Source organism: Artibeus jamaicensis, unplaced genomic scaffold (genome assembly GCF_021234435.1).
Source record: "Artibeus jamaicensis isolate MK-2021 breed Jamaican fruit bat unplaced genomic scaffold, CSHL_Jam_final contig_311, whole genome shotgun sequence".
In the NCBI taxonomy this organism is placed as follows: Eukaryota; Metazoa; Chordata; class Mammalia; order Chiroptera; family Phyllostomidae; genus Artibeus; species Artibeus jamaicensis.
The window spans coordinates 913,723-933,960 of NW_026521717.1; the positions used below are offsets into that span (position 1 = coordinate 913,723).

Consider the following 20,238-nt stretch of genomic DNA (forward strand, 5'->3'; position numbering starts at 1 on the left):
TAACGTTTATTAATTTTTTAAAAAATTATCTGGAATAGTTAGAATTGAGCATGTTCTAAGACTGCCCTCTTGGGGTCAGTCACATGTGAAAACAAACCTCTTCAAATAAGTCAAGGTAGGGATAAAGGACTTGGCCTTGGTAGGGGTCACTCTGCATCTACCACACTGCTTCTGCATATTTCATGAAGAAACTCTGCAAGGACCTTTTAGTCTCCCACTACCACTGTGATATGGGCTGCTGCAAGTCTGCCCACCTATAGTGGATAGTGGTGGAACTGCTCCAGCTTCCCCATCAAGTGGAATGAACAGACATCCGTGCTGAACCTAATCATCTGAGGGTGCGCCACTCCTTCTGCACCCCCCTGGCAAAGGTGTGGTGGCTGTAACATAGTGGAGATCCAGCAGGTCACCTCCTTTTGCAAACCACCATGAACGAGAATGCCTGGGCCACCCTGAGCAGCATCTCAGGACCCTCTAGAACAAGTACCACCAGGATCAGTGCATGGGCCGTGATCTGCAGGGCCAGTGCTGTCCTGTGCAGCCACCAAGAGCTCCCGAGCAACCCCGTCCCCAAAGCAGTAAAGGCATCCGTGGACTTCCCTCAGGAAAAGAAAATTAAACTCTGCAAGGAAGAAAAGGGACCAAAGAAGCTTCACTGATTAAAAACAGAGATTTGAACAAAGAAGAGCCACCCCAGGTTAGTGTAGAAACACTATTTCCCTTGACAAGCTTTGGTCACTTATCAAGAGCTATCAGATAGCTATCACTGTTTAAATAAGCTTTCAAATAAATAAATGGATCTTTGCAGAGTATTTTTGTTGTTATATAAGCCCATTTTAAAACGAATAAATAATTTGACAACTATCCTAACTCAGGAAAGCAGGGACACAAAATGATATCCGTATACCCATGTTTATAAAGCATTATTCAACATGGTAAAAGGTGGAGGCATGCTAAGTGTGCATGGACAAGTGGATGGATAAACAAAGTGTGGTACATACACACAGTAAAATATTATTCCAGTCTTAAACAGGAAGAAAATTCTGACATGCTACAACATGGAGGAATCTTAAAGACATTATGCTAAGTGAAATAAAATAATCACAAAAGGATAAATATGTAGTATATGATTCCACTCATATGAGGTAAAATTGATACAGGCTGGGAAAAGGGAGAAATGGGGAGTTTTTGTGTAATGGCTAGAGTTTCAGTTTTGCAAGATAAAAAAGGTCTGTAAATTGGTGGCGATGATGATTATATAACAATGTGAATGTATTTAAGACCACTAAAAATGGTTAACATGGTAAATTTTAGGTTATGCACATTTTACCCCAATTTTTAAAAGAAATAATTTTAAGAGTGTCTCAATTCATGTGAGATTCTCAAGAGAAAAAGCAATATAAACCACTAAAAGAAGTTTCATGGTTTGTGCTCCATGATCCTTAGAGATTGAAGAAACACAATCAATGAACACATCTGAAAAAAGCTAAGTTTCACACAAATATATGGTTTTTATTGACAAGTAATATTTTTCTGACAATAACACATAGAATTAAATCTTTAGGGTTAGTTGAAGCTGGAAGGTTGTGTGTCCTTAATAGGAGTAGTCAGCTTCTGTGGTACTATTTTCTTTAGAGCTTCCCCTAGAGGGAACCTATGTGCTCATTGCGAATTACCCAGAAGTGTACAACAACCGAGTGAGCCCTAATGCTTCTCTCCACACCCTCAAGGTACTTCATAGCCCCCAGTCAACATCACCTGAAGTTTTCCCCCAGTTTAAACATATCATAAAAATAGCTAATGCCATTAAAAGTCAAAACTTCAAATATAAATTTTTATACAAATATAATTCATAATATTCATCATTTTTAAAATATAGCCATTTATATGAGCTTGACACATAATTAGAATAAATACTATTTCCTATAGAAAATTTCATTTGCATCACAAAATTATAAAACAGAAGCATATAAAGTTAATTCATGATTGATTTTTCTTCAGTGTGTCTCTCATTCCCTCTCCCACTCAGTATATACAGTAAGAAGTGCATATAGTAAGTCTGAAAACACAAGACCTCATTTATACCTAGATTTTCAGATTTCAGGTACAAATACCTGCAGTCCCCACAGCTCAGCTGCCTGTGTGTTCACTACGTGGAATTTCTGTGATAAGAAGGATTTTTTTTTTGCACCAATTTTCTAGCCATCCTTCAGTTCGGATGTTTTATGACCTTGTTACTTTCTGGAAGCTTGGGAAAGGCATGTCAACTTCTACATGAAGGGAGCTATTCTGTCCCCTACATGATATAAGAGTCCCTTTTCCAGGTAAAGAATATATTATGATTATCTGAATTATTTGGATTTTTGGTAGAGCCGAATGGTACTAACCCCGATTTCTAGGATTCAGGAAGTCCTCTGTCCTGACTGATACCTAGATGTTGTAGTTATATATTTTGATAAACTGTCCTGTGACTCTCACAGTATTCTAATACTCGCTTGGAATGGGACAGTCTGAAAACTTATCAGAATATACAGTGTTGTTGTTAAATATCTTGGAGAGAGTAGAGAAAAAGCAATATAAACCACTAAAGTTTTCAGTTAATCGTATCTCTAAATAGTATTATTATAGTTCTCCAATAATGCAAATCAAGAAATTTCACTAAACAGTAAGTTGAACTAAAGCTGGTTGACATTTATAGTCCCCTTTCAAATAACTGCCAAAGGGAAAAAGTTTTCAAGAAAACCTGGTTTGCAAACACAAATGGTAAATCTTCAAGGATTTGAACTACCTTTCACACAATTTTACCATTGCCAGGAAGCAATTTATCCTGGCTATGTGAACATTGTCAATGCCTCTTACCAAAATGTTTCTTTTTGAAATATAACATGCTTGTTTTCTGAGGCATAAACTGTTTTCTCCTACAACTCTGTGAGTGAGCATTCAATGCGAATATTCATATTGCTTTCTACAGCCTTGTTTCCTGTACTTCTTCTTCTGTCTCCTCCTTCAGAGCAGTGATTTTGGGTCGAGATTTGTGCTTGCTTGAGTTTCGGTGGGGTAAGGGCTTCAGGCGGTCCAAGGAGCTCATGGCTTGCTGGAAGAGGACCTTCTCACTCAGCAGTTTCTGGAGGGAATCATACTGCCGTACTTTGTTCTCCTCTATGACCTAGGGAAGTGGCTGTTAGTGAGATCTCAGAGACAAGGCAGGACCAGAACAAGGACAGAAAGTGACATAGGTTTAGAGGAATGTAAAAGCTAAAGGGAAAGCAGTGTGCAGAGGCTTGCAGTTTGAATATTGCAGTCATGGATATTTCATTTCATTCATGAGTCCTTCATCCTCTTGCTTTACTGAGCTTTCACCATCTTGAAACTACCTGTAACTTTCTACTTAGCAGCTGGAAGATTTTTTAAACAAGGATTTTACTGAGCACTACACTTCTTCACATAACTTTGGAGGAACTAAGGGGGCTTTGTAAACTAGAATGCTTTTTCTTAGATCCCTTATAGAAACCACCTTAAAAATTAGTGGAAGTCCACAGCATGATAGTTGAACCTCTTCAACAGGGGATTTGGAGATTAATTCCAAACTGATCAAGATGTGCTTGAGTTTAATATGCATTCTTCACATGTTCAAGTTGAGCAAACCCCAAATCAGAGAATAAAAAGGTTTTACCCAATTTCCTGAACATGATCATGGTAGGGCAAGAGGTTGTGAGTCAGCCCCCTAATTTGTCACCTGAAGCTCAGTAATAATAAAGGTAATAACAATCCTTCAGTAAGGAAGCATTTACCTCCAGCGACCTCAAAAGTTTTAACAGAAATGACATAATACATCATCCCAAGAACTTCCTTGTGACTAAACCTGAGGGAATTTGTAAACATCACTTGAAAGAATCTGTGACAGTTTTAAAAGCACAATGAGAAAGTGGTTGGGAGAGGCACTCACCTGAGCTCCAATCATGAGCTCCAATTTTTCTAATCATGATTAGAAAAATGAAATGAGCCTTTCAACTATTATATTAAAACATGAGATGCTAGACAATCCAGGCCTGTCCTGGACCCCATGCAAGGAAGATTTAGTTATTAAAAGCATCAGTCTTTCTTCTGACTTGATCCCCAAATAAAGGATTCAAGAAGTACAGATGTTCCAATTTATTAACATAACTTAGTAATATGCTGCTCTTTTGGATCTATTGAATTCCAACCTTATCTCATAGCTCAGATCAAAGTGAGAAACTTGTGCAGCTATTTTGAGTAAAGCTAACTAAATGGCTACATGACACATGTTTTAATGCAGAAATTGTACATTATTGTGACTTGAAGGAACTATCACATAAGAGATAGTTATTAAGGATTAGAGAAATGAGATCTTAAGTAAATTATAAACACTCACCAAAAACTGTTGACATTCCAACATTGCTTCTATCCTGTGTTCAGAGAGGATCACTGTGCAGTCAGCAAATGCTTGTTTTAGGGTCCTCCGAATGATTTGATATGTTCTAGAAAAGAAAGAAAATACCACACATATCATCACAGAACATCAAATAATTTTCCCTTACCCTTACTTATGTACCTACTGTCCTATCTATTTAGTTCTTAAAATTACCTACTTTTCTTTAAATACATTTAACATAATTGTGCTCTAGAGTCAACCACAACCAGCTTTCCAACAATGGGGTAGACTCAAAGTTTTCATCAATAAATTAGGACAAAAGTTTTGAAAAAAATTTCACAGAGGTACATTTTTCCATTATATATATCACTATACTTCTTTTGTGCTATATTTCCTATTGTGTAAGTGGAATAAAAACAAAAATCATAAGAATCAGATTACGCCTATGTAACTAAATATTTCATCATGTGTTGACAAGGGGGAGAGTTGGTATGAAATTCCAAAGTACACTCAGAAGAGAACACGCAGCTCTTATACTAGGAAATAAGCACTTGTGCTCATGTCAAATGGTGACTTTTCCACTGGGCAATTATTTCATGGCTAAAGGGGGTTCTTCCACTTGAAGGCATGACAGCCTAATGGGAATTTGTGTCAATATAAAGTATGACTCAATGATTCTGCTCCCACTGTGTTATTAAATAGCAGGAATTCTGAAACTCACATTGGATCCAAATGAGCACTGGGTTCATCAAGCAGCAAGATCTTTGCCTTACTGAGAACAGATCTGGCCAAGCATATCAATTGCTTGTGGCCATGGCTTAGGACTAAACCCCCATCCAAAAGGACAAAATCAAGCTTTCCAGGAAATTGCTCTATCACAGATCTGAGTCCAACCTGTGGAAAGGAAAGAGGGGAAAATACTGTGTTTAGAAAAGGCAGTTGAGATACCACAAGGTTGAAAACACTCAGGAGTTCTCAAAGTTTAAATTTAATATCAACCCCCACCACTCCTGCTATTTGGGTTAGACTGAACACAAGTCTAATCTGTATAATCTTCACAGCTCTAAAGGTCCAGTCTACTACTTGTTTTACTTCTGAACTTAATTCAGTAAATTTTCAATGATTGTCTATTATGTGCCAGGTATTCCAAGAGAGTTTGAAGAAATGATAAATGTCACATGGTCCTGCAAGCATCAGGGTGTAGGGGACCCATCTGTTTTGGCCTGGCAAATGTGATTCAGCTCTGTATGGGAAATGTACAGAAGTGAAGTGGTGGGCAGGAGCCAGATCTTCAAACTGAGTTTTCCTGTGGGAATCAGGCCTAGAAAATGCATACAGAGTGTTATAACTTGCTCTTGCTAAAACTCCATCACTCTGGTCTAAAACAACAAATATGTATTGTCTATCTTCAAAATAATTTCCAAAGCCTATATGAGTTCTCCGAAGGACAGAGCTAATCAGCTCATCATCATTCCCCTCTACATATTATTTTCATTTTCTTGATTGTACCTAAAATTTAGACAATGATATTCTATGTAATAGATAATAAATCTTTATATGATGTAAGACCCCAGGAAAACAATAAGAGCTTGGCTAGCAAGGGTCAGGATCCTCCCATTTTGAGGGAGTGGCTGAGGCACCCAGAGGCACTCTCTCCTTGAGAGAGTAGTCATGCCTACTCCCTTTTTCTCCACAGGATTGTTGTTGCCTGTGCATTCATTCTCTCCATAAGCCACAACAGGTGGACTCTGCTGGCCAGGGTCCACCACATCAGGGTTGTAAAGACATACGCAAATAATTATACCACAATTGAATACATGCTAGAAAAAAATAACATGTAGAGAATGCAGTTACTCATTCTACCATGGCAGATTCTTTCCCACTAATTTCCATTCTCTACTCTGTCAAAATAGAGCATGAAAGAGGGCATAAAATTATCAATTAGAGAACTTTTTTCAACTACATATGGCAACATGCTACCCACCTCTTTAATTCACAGAAACTGACTTTAAGAAATTGATAAAACTATGAAGTAAGGAAGCTGGAGTTAAAATAGTAGCATACTACTAGCAGATTTAAAGGTACTTAGAAGTTGAGGTGGAATATGAGAGTTGTGTTAGGGTCAATGGCTTATTTTTTTATAAGGCAGATAGAAAAAATAGACTGAAAATGCCAACAAGATGTAGAAACCCATTCTTTCAAAATAAGACAAAAATGACTGAAGTCTTGGCTCTTTATTACTTATTCAGGTAAATGTGCATTAATGTTTATTTTTTGCCAAGTATTGCTGAGTGTTTGTCTTGAGTGCCCAAGACATATGCAAATGATTATATACTGCCCTTGGGAAGTCTGAGATTTAGGATGTGGAGGTAAGATGCAATACTAACTGTAATACAGGCAGAATGAGACAATGGCTTTAAGAAAGACTCATGAGTTCTATGATGCATTCAGAGATGACCTGCATCACCATGTTTGTTCAGCAAATATTAACTGTCTGCCCATAATATGTATTGGAGATAATATTCCTTCCCTTGACTGGGTTCTCATTATAGGAATCTCATTATAGAATTCATTGCTTCTGGAAAGTGTTTCTAAGATGACAGGGAGTGTAAACATTTTAATTAGATAAGGGGACAATCTGATGTAGCCCGGAAGACTCAAACAGAACACTACTTTTGGATCCAAGTAGCTGAGAACGTGAATAGAGAACATTGTGTGGGGAGTTAGAGGACCTGTGTTATTTCTTTGTCTTCAATCTGTGAGCCTGCTACAGTTATCTCCCATATTAAAACAAAGCTCAAACCTTCACTTGCTTTCCACATTCTCCTTTAGTGCTACTCAATATCTACCCACTTTATCATCTGGAAGTCTCAAAAAATTAGTGTGAAACTATTGTTTCCATTGACTCACACCACAGAACATGTTTCTCTTCTTCAAGCATCTGTTAGTTGGCTTATATATGAGAAACCACACAATCTATGAGTATTTTTACTTATTATCTTATGCATGCAACTCTCCTTCTTCCTGTCCATTGAATCTTTGTCTTCCTAATTCCCAACTCTCTGAACTCTCTTGAAATCTCATTGATTATTAGGGCATCGATTACCATGGGTAAGCTAATGATTTTCTTTTGAATTCTCATCTCCAGTCCTGGTCTTCTAAATACTTCTTAAATCCTTCTCCTCCTCACCAATTCTACTACAGGGACTCTAGAACAGGCCACATTAATCTCTTAAGCATCATACTATAAATCCCAAATTGTCAATTTGCCAATTCACCATACAAACACCCCAGGGATCATTCTAAAAATACAGGTTTGACCATCTTCTTTCTTTGTTTTAAATATCTTCCCAACAGAATAAAACTGAGCCCTCTCTGGTGGCATATAAGGTATCCAGAATTGAATTCCCTCCACTCTTCCAGCACCACCAAACAATGGGTAGGTCCTTATACACCTAGACGTAACCTCCAAATATTTCTGATCATCCTTTAAGGCAGTCAGGCACTTATCCATGATATCATTTGTGCAAGTTTTCCCTGTTAGACTGTCAGCTTCTTGAGGGTAAACACGTGTGCTTTTTAGATCTGTGTCCCCAGTTCTAGTACTGGATACATTGTCAGCCTCAACTCATTCGTGCATTTGTTCAACAAGTAAGTACTGGGCTTCTGGAATGCTGACCAAACAAAACAAACATGGTTTAAATGAATGATAAATTAATCCCAGCCTAAGGAAGCAAAACAAATGATAAATGAATGAGTGCTGGTTTTAGGTCTGTCAGTATAGAGTGTCATTTAAAACAAGTCACTTTGCCTGTTTTTTCTTATATTTAAGACTATAAAATCCGTCAGAGATCAAATTACAAAATTAGAAGTTCTTTAACACTGATAGATATGTCAGTATTTTATTTCAAATTAACCTGCAGTATTTGAGGATTTTTTAAAGTCAAATTAACCATCAAGAAAAGTATAGATTAGATGGATATTAACTAAATTTATTGTGGTAATCATTTTGCAACATATATAATTACTGAATTATTATATTATATACCTGAAACTAATATAATGGCTAGTGTATGTGTCAGTTATATTTCAAATAAAAAAGCAAAGTATTGTACTAATTAAAGACTAGATTTCCAAGTCATACAAAAGTGGTTTTGATTGTGCACTCCACCACTCAGTTGCTGATGATGGCAAGTGTATTACTTTGTTTCATTTACTCCACTAGAAAAAAACTGGGAAAGGCTTAGATAGATTTCAAAGGCTTTCAATAAGGATTGAATGAGCTAATTTGTGGAAAGAGGCTGCCACAGAGTATGAGATGTGGTAAGTCCCTAATCCATGGTGATTATTAGTGTTGTTAGAGCCTAGGAAATCCCAAGGACATGGGCCTGGTCACTGAAACAAACACTATCCATCACAAGTTGCCTGGAGAAGTAAATTAGCAGGAAATGCTGCAGTGCTATTCATTTACATCATACCTCTAGTAATAAGGTTGAGGTTTGGGTATGAATGTAGTAGCATATATTCTCCCTTTAGATTCACATCAATCATACACTGATCCCAGGGCCCTCAGAGAAAAGCTACTTCACTGTGTGATACTTTGCACTTCCCTGTAATAAAGAGCTGAGCAAGCATATGTTTTTCCTGAATAAAACTATTTATTTACTGCAAGTATATCATATGTACCTAAATGTATATCACCATCAATGTTTAGGGAATAAAATTTTAAAAATGAATGATAGTGAGGCTTCAGTTGGGGGTTGTATTCTGCAACATTTCTATCTCGCTCTTTTACTCACATAAAGTGGTAAAAATCTTTTCAAATCACATTCACTAGACAAAGATAAACCTAAGTTAGTAACACTTTAACTTTTGAAGTCAGTGAACATTTAAAAAATTTATTAATTACCTATTTTATGCTAGATAGCGTGGTAGGCCTTGGAGAGAAAATAGGAAGCAAGATAAACTAGTCATTTTTTTTAAAGACACAAAGTTATTGCTACCAACTGTATGTGATGATAAAAATAGCTTAAATTGTCCTACTGATTGTTTGGATATAAATGACTGCTTAGTCATGTATTCCTTACTAGACTCAATGAGAATTATTAAATTCTAGGTACTATTGCAGACCTAGGGATTCAAAGCTGAATAACAGTAGGCCCTGCCTTGAAGGAACTCATAGTCCAGATGGGGAGAAAAAAAAAGTAAGTGGGAAATTAATGCTCAAAAAGATGTGTGCTATGGGAGAAAGAGACTGAAAGGCAATTGCTATAGAGATAATTTAATTTAATGATCTTTAGCCACACAATTCTTTAAATAAAAACATACACACACATACACATATTCCCAACATATTCTTTCTAGTATTGTCATATCCATTTTTCAATAGATTAAAATAATTACTCCTGTGCACAGAACAAGTCAGAAATAATAGTTCAGGATTTGGTTTTTCTTTTTCTTATAAAGCTGAAGGATTGATATATTCTTTCCATGCAGTTATTAGAATTTAGTTTTGTTTCAACCCTTGTTAAACTTGAAATGAAAAGAAAATGTGCTGTTTTTTTCACTCAGGATTTTTTTTGTTGGTTTTTTTGTTTGTTTTTTTTTAATTTTAAATTTTATTTAGTTACTTTTCAAGTACATTTTTTTTAATCTATTTCTCCCATCCCACCCCACCCCCCCGCCCGGTCTCCCCGCTCCCTCCCATTTCCCCCACCCCCCCCCAGTCCTCATCTCTGCGTCCCTCATACTTGTTCCTCCAAATCCCTCCCCCTTTTTCCCCTTAAGTTCCCTTCCTTCTCCCCTCTGGTTGCTGCCCACTTGTTCTCTATTTCAGTGTCTTTGTTTTTGTTCTGTTTGCTTGTTTGTTTTATTCTTTAGCTTCCTGTCAAAGGTGAGATCATATGGTATTTGTCCTTCAATGCCTGGCCTATTTCACTCAGCATAAAGCTTTCCAGTTCCATCCATGTTGTTGCAAAAGGTAGTAGCACTCAGGATTTTTCATAGTTGTATATTTGAAACTGCTAATTATACAATGTGGGATGTATGTTGTTTTTTTAGTGCAATTTCTTCTCCAGTTATTCTTTGAACAAACCATAGATACTGTTAAATATTAATTTATATTTCCCTCATTTTATATGGATGTGTAGTGTATTTGTAAGTGTGTATGGTTTATAATCTGACAGAGTGATGGGGCTCAATTAAATTTCCCTTCCCTTATTTTTTTTACTTTTATACTGTGTTGATGAAATAAAATTCACTGACCATCCATTACAAATAGATAAATAAAGAATAAAATAAAATAAAATAAAATAAAATAAAATAAAATAAAATAAAATAAAATAAAATAAAATAAAATAAAATAAAATAAAATAATAAAATAAAATAAAATAAAATAAAATAAAATAAAATAAAATAAAATAAAATAAAATAAAATAAAATAAAATAAAATAAAATAAAATAAAATAAAATAAAATAAAATAAAATAAAATAAAATAAAATAAAATAAAATAAAATAAAATAAAATAAAATAAAATAAAATAAAATAAAATAAAATAAAATAAAATAAAATAAAATAAAATAAAATAAAATAAAATAAAATAAAATAAAATAAAATAAAATAAAATAAAATAAAATAAAATAAAATAAAATAAAATAAAATAAAATAAAATAAAATAAAATAAAATAAAATAGAATAAATACAGCCAGCCACTGAAGTCTGGTCTGTAGCTCCCACTGCTACAGACCGGATCACTAAATAGGTAGGGATGAGCACTGAATGGTCTGAAGATTTTCTTTTCTTTCACAAGTTCTTAAACAGAATGGAAATAAGTTTAATGGAAAATAAATAATCAAAAAAATAAAAAACTTACCTTACTTTGTACAAACTAAGGTGAATTAAAAATTACTGGAATCTAAACATTTCTAATGATTTTCATCCTAATTTACTGTTAAAAATAAGTAAAACATGGACAATTTGTGGGTAAAAGAACTTTAGGACTAAAGACTCTTGTCAGCTTTACCCTGTTGAATAATCACATGTACTTTCCAAGTTTCTATTTAGAAAGAAGGATTTTTTTAATGACATATCAAACTAAAAAAATACTTAACAGTCTGTAAAGAACCAGGAATTTTCTTCAAAATGTTGACTTTGCTATTCCTGCACTCTGGAATGTTATTATGGAGCAAGAGTTTGTTCTTGTGATAAGGAAGCATGAAAAAATCAGAAAAAGTGAATTTTCGTTAGACTGACTAGTCCATTAGTAGAGAGTTATAAAAACAGACACTCTGAACTCCTTTAGAAATCCTTTTGCTACTCTGTAAGTTTTCCAGGGCAAATTTTTTAACTTAAAAGGCCACTATTTCCGCTATTTAGCTTACTCTCTAAAGTAATTTACTTGGCTATCAACATGTAAAAAAAAGGAAACTATTTTATAAGTAATTTAATAAGCAAACAATTACCAAAAAGAAGCCACATCCTAAAACCAACAGACCTGCTATCTCAATTATGAGTAATACTGAGAGAGCTCACTGTGGTGAAAGCCTGTGACCAGAAGTCAAAGAATACTGCTGTTCCTGCATCCACCAATAACCTCAGTCCAGTCCCTCAGACTTCTGAAGAGTATCTTCATTAGTAATGGTAACACCTGCTGCATATTCATCACAAGATCATTTTCATAATTTATTGTGCATGAATTATTTATTTATTTAGATAAGTTAAATCATTCATTCATTCAATGGATATTTACTTAACATGATCCATGTGACCGATACTACTCCATGCACCAGAAATACTGCAGAGAGTAGACATCATCCCTGCCTTTAAGGAATCCACAATCTGGTGGCATACATGAGCAAGTGAAGAGATGAACCTTTATCTTGTGTGAAGAATGTGATTAAAGGGGGCGCAGTACAGGGTTACACCTAGACAGGATCCTCCCTTAGACCTGGAGCAAATGGGCAGGTTCTGGAAAGTGTAAGGAGAGGCCTGAATGATGAGTAGGAGCTCACTGTGGTGAAAAGCAGTGAAGGGCTGGCAGGGTTTTCCGGGTATAGAAAAGAGCATGCAAAGAAAATTCTGAAGACCATAGAGTGCATAGTGCTTTAGAGAAACCAATGAAAATCAGTATAGTTGGATCAAAGTAAGTGGGGGGGAGATTGGAGAGTGATTTAGAGAGACAGGCAGAGACCAAATCACGAAGAAACTTGTAAGCCACCTTAAGCAATCTGGACTTTGTCCAAAGGAAAATAAGCATGCACAGGAAGGGGAGAAACAAGAGATCAGATGCAGAGTTTAGGAAGATCACCAGAGTTGCAAAGAGCCAAATGAACTGCAGGCAAGGAAAATCAGCCGGAGCCTCTTTTAAAAATCCATATGAGAGTTGTAGTGGTGTCAGGAGGGGATGAATAAAAGTGAATACATTCTAAATATTTGCAGGAGATGGCCTTAACATGACATGTGGAGAAATAGTCAAAAAGTCAAGAATAAGTCCCAGGACTTGCCTCTGTGTAACTGAAGGATGGTGAAGCCATTCATTGGGATTAGGAATACAGGACAATTCTGTGGGTGGTAAACATAAGAAACTCACTCAATGGACATAAGGTATTGTCCTTGCTGAGACATGAGGTGCTGTACTTGCATTTTCTCATGACCACATCAAAATTAAAACTAAACTACATAACAGCCACGATTGAAAACTGCCTAAAGTTTAGCTGAACAGAGTTCTCTAACTAAGGATATACAGAAGTCACGTTGAGACTGGTAGGAGGGGTGGAGATGTGGAACAGGCTGGTCCCACATTCATGTGCAGTGGGAAAAAAATTGGGAGGGGTATCTTGGCTGTGGAGGTCCCAGCTGAGGAATGAGATGAGTAGTCATCCCCACACCAGGCTCCTCAGCCCAGGGTTGTAGTTCTTAGAAGAGGAGTGGCCATAGTTTATGGCTATGCAAATCAGAGGATATTGCAGCTGAGCGAGACAGTGCTTCTGGTCTGAGGTGTTCTTAAAGGGCCCACACATGGACTTACGTGTTGATGGACTCACATACTCTCAACTCCAGTGCTAGGACAGCAGCTCAAATGGCACCAGAAACATATGGAGAGGAACTGAGTTGTCTGGCTTTAGGGCAAGGACTCTAGGGTCAGCTTTCTCCCAAACATAAGCATTGGCAGAGCTACATTGTTCCTTTGCTGAGCCCTTCCCCTGCATGTGAAGGTAGGAGCCATATTTCAGTCTCCATCAACCTGGCTAACACTGTTTGTCCTACCCTGGTGATTCCCTGAGACCCTGAAACACCCAACTTGTTGGCTTAGCTAAGTGGGGTCAAGTGGCTTTTCCATTCAAATGGCTTATCTTTGCTCATGCTTTGGACTTTTCTAAAAATTTTCAAAGGTTAGCAAACCCCAAACAAATAGCACATGGCTGCAGCATGTCCTGTTCCACTTGCTAAGCATCCTTAAGCCTGGGACTAGTCGCAGTCAGCCTCTGTTCACAGCTTAGCCTTTCCAAGACACTTCAAGTCCAACTCAAGTGGCAACCATCTTCAAATCATTTTGTAGCTCACATCAGGTGGCTCTGGGCAGGGTACAGTAGCAATTGACATTGGTCTGACATTGGTCCCAAGCAGCCCCAGAACCAATATACTTGGTGGTCAGCATCAGATTACACCAGAGCACCACCCAATCACTTTCAAAAATGACACACCCAAAAGGCAGACTCAGCAGGCACCAGAGCCCTGCTAAAGCAAATCCTGCTTTGTAGGTTCAGCCCCTACACAACAACTTCTCCTGCTTATAATCATGGGCAGATCTCACAACAAATCAGCCTAAGGGTCAGCTCCTCCCACTGACATGCCAACAGCAATCAGGGCTCAACTATAATAGGTGGGCACACACAACACATTTAAGATACTCTCTTGGAGCACCCAGCTCCAGGAGACAAAAATATGAATAACAAAATGGCAATAACTACATTTCTATCAACAATTATTTTAATTGTAAATGGATTAAATGCTCTAATCAAAAGACATAGGGTGGCTACATGGATAAGAAAACAAGACCCCTACATGTGCTGTCTACAAGAGACTCATTTCAGATTGACACAAAGGCTGAAAGTAAAGAGATTAAAAACATATTTTATGAAAATTGATATAAAAAGGCTTGAATGGATAAAGAAGTGTTGCATAAATACCTTAGAATATGACTGAACCATAAAAGAGAAAGAAATCATGCCATCTGCAACACTATAGATGGACCTAGAAAGTATTGTGCTAGTAAAGTGAAATAAATCAGATAAAGACAAATGCCATATGATTTCATTTATATGTAGCATTTAAAAAACAAAATATACTAACAACACAGAAAGAAACTCACATAAAGAAAACATTTTGATGGTTGCAAGATGGAAGGGGGTTGGAGGGATGGATGAAAAGTGTAGTTAGGGGGGGATGCTGGGAAGATGGCGACGGAGTAAGATGGAGCGGATACTAGCTCCTGTACTCATGGGTAAAAATCCTGGCAGATCTATGGAGAAACAGCACAATAAACCATTGGTTACCCAGCATTTATGAAATTAAAAGACCAGAGATTGTGACCGACGCTGAAACACCAGACGGCGGCAGAGTCAGCTACTGGAGCTGGGTCTCACGCGGCCCCTGTACTGCCGCCAGAGCAACAGGCCTGGGAGCCGGGGCGTCAGGTATGGAAGCCGGACACTCCAAGTCCCTGTGACGGTCCTGGGAGACAAAGGAGTCAGGAACCGGAGCGGGGACACCCTTGTGCCGATGCCATAGCTACTGGCCTGGGCAACGGAAGGGTCAGTTGCAGGAGCTGGGACACCAAAGGCCCCTGTGACGCCGCCATAGAGACAGGCCTGGACCCTGAGGAGCCAGCTATGGGAGCCGGGAGCCTGGAAGCTCTCAAATCCTGTGCCGCTGCCATAGCAACGAGACCTGACGCGGGGAGTCAGGTACAGAAGCGGGACTCTCCAAACCCCTGTGACGCAGCTGAGGAGCCAGCTACGGGAGCCGGGAAGATCTCAAATCCTGTGCCGCTGCCATAGCGACGGGACTGGACGCAGGGGAGTCAGGTACGGAAGCCGGGACACTCCAAACCCCTGAGACAGCCTGGGGTGGCAGAGGATCCCTCTACGGGAACTGGGAGGGTCACAGTCCCTGTGCTGCTGCCATAGCGAGGGGATTGGACACTGGGGAATCAGGTACGGGAGTTGGGACTTTCTAAGCCTCTGTGCCACTGCCATAGAGACAGGACTAGACGCCTGGGAGTCAGGTACGGAAACCGGGACACTTCAAGCCCCTGTGACGGCCCTGGGCGGCAGAGAGAGCCAGATACGGGAGCCAGGACATTCCCGGCCTCTGTGCCACTGCCCTAGTAATGGGCCTGGGTGCTTGAGGAGGCGCCTACTAGAGCCGGGACATTCAGCAGTGGTAGGCGACCAACGCAGGGACCAGCGCGAGGACCAGTGTGAGTGTAGGTGGAGACTAAGAACATCAAGAAACTTCAAGGAGTCTGCACCACTGAACTTCACAAGGATCATACCACAGAAGTTTACACCATAAAACCAGTGTTTCAGAACAGATCAATTTTGGAAGCAGAGACTAAAAAGAAGAGTCTCAAACAATGGGAAGACAAAGAAACAATCCCCAAATGAAAGAAAAAGCAGAAACTTCAGAAAGAATGTTAGATGAAATAGACGCTGATCAACTATCAGACAGTGAATTCAAAGCACTGGTTATTGCAAAGTTCAAAGAGCTCACAGTGAGCTACCAGAAACTACAGGGGAATTATAATGATCTCTCTGCAAACTACAGCAACATCAAAAAGGAAATGGAAACCATCAGCAAGAGACAAGAGGAAATGAAGAATACAATTTCCAAATTGAAGTACACAGTAGAAAGTTTCCAAAGTAGGATAGATGAAGCGGAGGATAGGATTAGTGAGTTGGAGGACAGGGTAGAAAGCATCTCACAGAAAGAACAAGAAAATGAAAAGAGGCTCAGAAAGAATGCAGAGGGATTAAGAGAAATGCAAGACAATATGAAACGTAACAATATACGAATAATAGGAATACCAGAAGGAGAAGAAGAAGAACAAGGGATAGAAAACGTATTTGAACGAGTAATGAGAGAAAATTTTCCTAATTTGATAAGAGAAAAAGTCTCACAAATCCAGGAATCACAGAGAGTCCCAACCAAGAGGAACCCAAGGAGGCCCACCTCAAGACACATCATCATCAAAATGGCAAAATTCCAAGACAAAGAGAGAATCTTAAAGGCAGCAAGGGAGAAAAAAGAAATAACATACAAGGGAGCCCCAATAAGGTTAGCTACCGACTTCTCAATGGAAACACTTCAAGCAAGAAGAGAATGGCAAGAAATATTTCAAGTAATGAGAACCAGAGGCCTACAACCAAGGCTACTTTACCCAGCAAGGCTCTCAATCAAGATAGAAGGCCAAATAAAGAGCTTCCAAGACAAAAGAAGTCTAAAAGAATATGCCTCCACCAAACCAGCTCTACAAGAAATACTAAAAGGAATGCTTTGAGGGAAAGAAGGATAAGAGGGAGACAGAGAGGAACACAGGTACAAAAATGGCAATGAATAAGTACCTATCAATAATAACCTTAAACGTAAATGGATTAAATTCTCCAATCAAAAGACACAGAATAGCTCAATGGATAAGAAAGCATGACCCACACATATGCTGCCTACAAGAGACTCACCTCAGGACAAAAGACCATCACAGACTAAAAGTGAAAGGCTGGAAACAAGTTTTCCAAGCAAACGGACAAGAAAAAAAAGCTGGGGTAGCAATTCTCATATCAGACGAAATAGACTTCAGAAAAAAGGCTGTAAAGAGAGACCCAGAAGGTCACTTCATAATACTCAAGGGAAGAATCCACCAAGAAGACATTAACATTGTAAGCATATATGCACCAAACATAGGGGCACCCAAGTATATCAAGAAAATCTTAGAGGACTTCAAGAAAGATATTGACAGCAACACAATCATAGTAGGGGATTTGAACACCCCACTATCAAAAATGGACAGATCTTCCAAACAAATTATCAAAAAAGATATTGTGGCATTAAACAACACCCTAGATGAAATGGACTTAACTGATATATATAGAGCCCTTCATCCCAAAGAAGCTAAATACACATTCTTTTCAAATGTACATGGAACATTCTCAAAGATAGACCACATGATAGGACACAAAAGGAGCCTCAACAAATTCAAGAAAATTGAAATCATACCAAGCATCTTCTCTGACCACAAGGCACTGAAATTAGAAACCAACCCCAAAGAAAAAAACCCAAAGCACCCAAAAACATGGAGACTGAATGGTATGCTATTAAACAACGAATGGGTCAAGAATGAAATTAGGGAAGAAATCAAAACATTTCTGGAAACAAATGAAAATGATTGCACAACAACCCAAAACTTATGGGACACAGTGAAGGCAGTCCTGAGAGGGAAGTTCATAGCAATACAGGCCTACCTGAAGAATATAGAAACATTTCAAACAAACAACCTAACCCTACGCCTGCAAGAACTTGAGGAACAACAACAAAGACAGCCCAGAGCAAGCAGAAGGAAGGAAATAACCAAGATTAGAGCAGAATTAAATGACATAGAAACTAAAAGCACAATTTTAAGGATCAATGAATCCAGGAGTTGGTTCTTTGAGAAGATAAACAAAATAGACAAGCCTTTAAGTAGGCTCATCAAGAAAAGAAGAGAGAGGACACAAATAAACACAATCAGAAATGAAAAAGGAGAGATTACAACTGATACCACAGAAATAGAAGAGATTGTAAGAAATTACTATGAAGAACTGTATGCCAAGAAATTTGAAAACCTAGGGGAAATGGGCACATTTCTAGAAAAATACAATCTTCCAAAACTCAGTGAAAAAGAAGCAGAAAATTTAAATACACCAATAACAGCAAAAGAAATTGAAGCAGTAATCAAAAAACTCCCATCACACAAAAGCCCTGGACCAGATGGTTTCACAGGAGAATTCTACAAAGGATTTAAGGAAGAGCTAACCCCTATTCTCCACAGACTATTTCAAAAAATTCAGAAGGACGGAAAACTCCCAAATTCTTTTTATGAAGCCAGCATCATCTTAATTCCAAAATCAGATAGAGACACAACAAAGAAAGATAAGTTCAGGCCAATATCACTGATGAACATAGATGCTAAAATCCTCAACAAAATATTGGCAAATCGCATCCAACAATATATGAAAAAGATCATACACCATGATCAAGTAGGATTCATCCCAGGAATGCAAGGATGGTTCAATATTCGCAAATCAGTAAATGTAATACATCACATAAACAAAAGCAAAGACAAAAATCACATGATCATATCAATAGATGCAGGAAAAGCTTTCGATAAGGTACAACACCCATTTATGATAAAAACACTCAGCAAAGTGGGAATACAAGGAGCATTTCTCAAAATAATAAAGGCCATATATGAGAGACCTACAGCCAATATCATACTCAATGGGAAAAAACTAAAAGCTTTTCCACTAAGATCAGGAACAAGACAAGGTTGTCCACTTTCACCACTTCTATTCAATATAGTATTGGAAGTTTTAGCCACAGTGATCAGGCAAGAAAAGGAAATAAAAGGCATCCAAATAGGAAAGGAGGAAGCAAAACTGTCACTGTTTGCAGATGACATGATAGTGTACATGGAAAATCCTATAGACTCTACCCAAAAACTCCTCAAACTAATTGATGAGTTTGGCAAAACAGCGGGTTATAAAGTCAATATCCAGAAATCAAAGGCATTTTTGTATACCAACAGTGAATCAGCAGAAGCAGAAATAAAGAGAAAAATCCCATTTGATATAGCAAAAAGAAAAATAAAATATCTGGAAATAAACCTAACCAAGGAGGTAAAAAACCTGTATGCAGAAAACTACACAGCCCTGAAGAACGAAATCAAGGAAGACACAAACAAATGGAAACATATACCTTGTTCATGGATCAGAAGAATTAACATTATCAAAATGTCCATACTACCCAAAGCAATATACAGATTCAATGCAATACCTATTAAAGTACCAATGGCATATTTCACAGACATAGAACAAACACTTCGAAAATTTATATGGAACCATAAACGAGCCCGAATAGCAGCTGCTCTTTTGAGAAAGAAGAACAAAGTAGGGGGGATCACAATACCTGATATCAAACTATATTACAAGGCCACTGTAATCAAAACAGCCTGGTACTGGCATAAAAACAGGCACATAGACCAATGGAACAGAACACAGAGCCCAGAAATCAACCCAACTCTCTACAGTCAATTAATATTCGACAAAGGGGGCAGTAACATAAAATGGAGTAAAGATAGCCTCTTCAACAAATGGTGTTGGGAGAACTGGACAGCTACATGCAAAAAAATGAAACTTGAGTACAGACTTACACCATACACCAAAATAAATTCAAGGTGGATAAAAGACTTAAATGTAAGTCATAACACCATTAAAGTCCTAGAGGAGAACATTGGCAAGAAAATCTCAGATATTTCACGCAGCAACTTCTTTACTGATATGTCCCCTAGAGCAAGGAATGTAAAGGAAAGAATAAACAAATGGGATCTCATCAAAATAAAAAGCTTCTGCATGGCTAAAGAAAACAGTATTAAATTAGCAAGACAACCAACTGTATGGGAAAACATATTTGCCAATGATACCTCAGACAAAGGTTTAATCTCTAAAATATACAAAGAACTTACACGACTCCACTCTAAGAAGACACCCAACCCAATTAGAAAATGGGAAAAGGACTTGAACAAACACTTCTC

The 20,238-nt window shown here is 37.8% G+C and overlaps 1 protein-coding gene across 1 annotated transcript in view; it reads right to left on the reverse strand.

The window, feature by feature from the left end:
* Nucleotides 1-280: 280 nt before the first annotated feature.
* CFTR (CF transmembrane conductance regulator) overlaps nucleotides 281-20,238 on the reverse strand; it is a 225,855-nt gene continuing 205,897 nt past the window's right edge. The window contains exons 25-27 of the mRNA XM_053662935.1: nucleotides 5,115-5,287; nucleotides 4,394-4,499; nucleotides 281-3,166 (exon numbers count right to left, since the gene is read on the reverse strand). Coding sequence (XP_053518910.1) covers nucleotides 2,966-3,166; nucleotides 4,394-4,499; nucleotides 5,115-5,287 — 480 coding nt within the window. The 3' untranslated portion in view covers nucleotides 281-2,965. The remainder of the gene's footprint in view (nucleotides 3,167-4,393; nucleotides 4,500-5,114; nucleotides 5,288-20,238) is intronic.